The sequence below is a fragment of the Etheostoma spectabile genome, chromosome 4 (genome assembly GCF_008692095.1).
Source record: "Etheostoma spectabile isolate EspeVRDwgs_2016 chromosome 4, UIUC_Espe_1.0, whole genome shotgun sequence".
Taxonomy (NCBI): domain Eukaryota; kingdom Metazoa; phylum Chordata; class Actinopteri; order Perciformes; family Percidae; genus Etheostoma; species Etheostoma spectabile.
Genome location: NC_045736.1, coordinates 33,236,534 through 33,237,006, shown reverse-complemented (window position 1 = coordinate 33,237,006; position 473 = coordinate 33,236,534). Strand labels below are relative to the sequence as shown.

At 40.2% G+C, this 473-nt stretch overlaps 1 protein-coding gene across 1 annotated transcript in view; it reads left to right on the top strand.

Moving 5' to 3' along the window:
• Positions 1-473, top strand: part of LOC116687811 (polymeric immunoglobulin receptor) — a gene marked incomplete in the record, with an annotated part of 13,335 nt that overhangs the window by 9,136 nt on the left and 3,726 nt on the right. Inside the window, 2 exon segments of the mRNA XM_032513453.1 lie at positions 25-259; positions 368-473. The exon segment at positions 368-473 is cut by the window's right edge and continues 212 nt beyond it. Of these exon segments, the coding sequence (XP_032369344.1) occupies positions 25-259; positions 368-473 (341 nt within the window).

Here is a 473-nt window from a genome sequence, read left to right as displayed (position 1 = left end):
ACCACCATGTCATGTGACAAAAGAAACTCCACAGCCATGTTCTTCTGCAAAGACAACGGTCCAATCTGTGATGATATTTTATTAACTAAATCTTCTCTGAAGTCAAACGGGTCCTTCACTCTCCTAGAGACCAGCAGTAGCTTCACCATGTCCATCAGTAATGTGTCCTCCCAGCATGCTGGGGTCTACTGGTGTGGAGTGAAAACAAATAGAGGAAGAAACAGAGCTGCACTCAGAAAAATCCAACTGAAGGTTGAAGGTGAGAAACAGACATCTGACACTTTTAGGTTTGATTTATCACACATATAATGAAGGTGTCTCTGAAATATGATGTTAATACACTAACTGTCTTTCTGTCTGTCTCCAGAGACTATTACTAACTTCACTAGGTCTCCAACTGTTGGACAGAACCTTACATACTGGTGCAAATATCCAAAGGATACTCCAATAAAAAAATTCATCTGTAAAGGAGA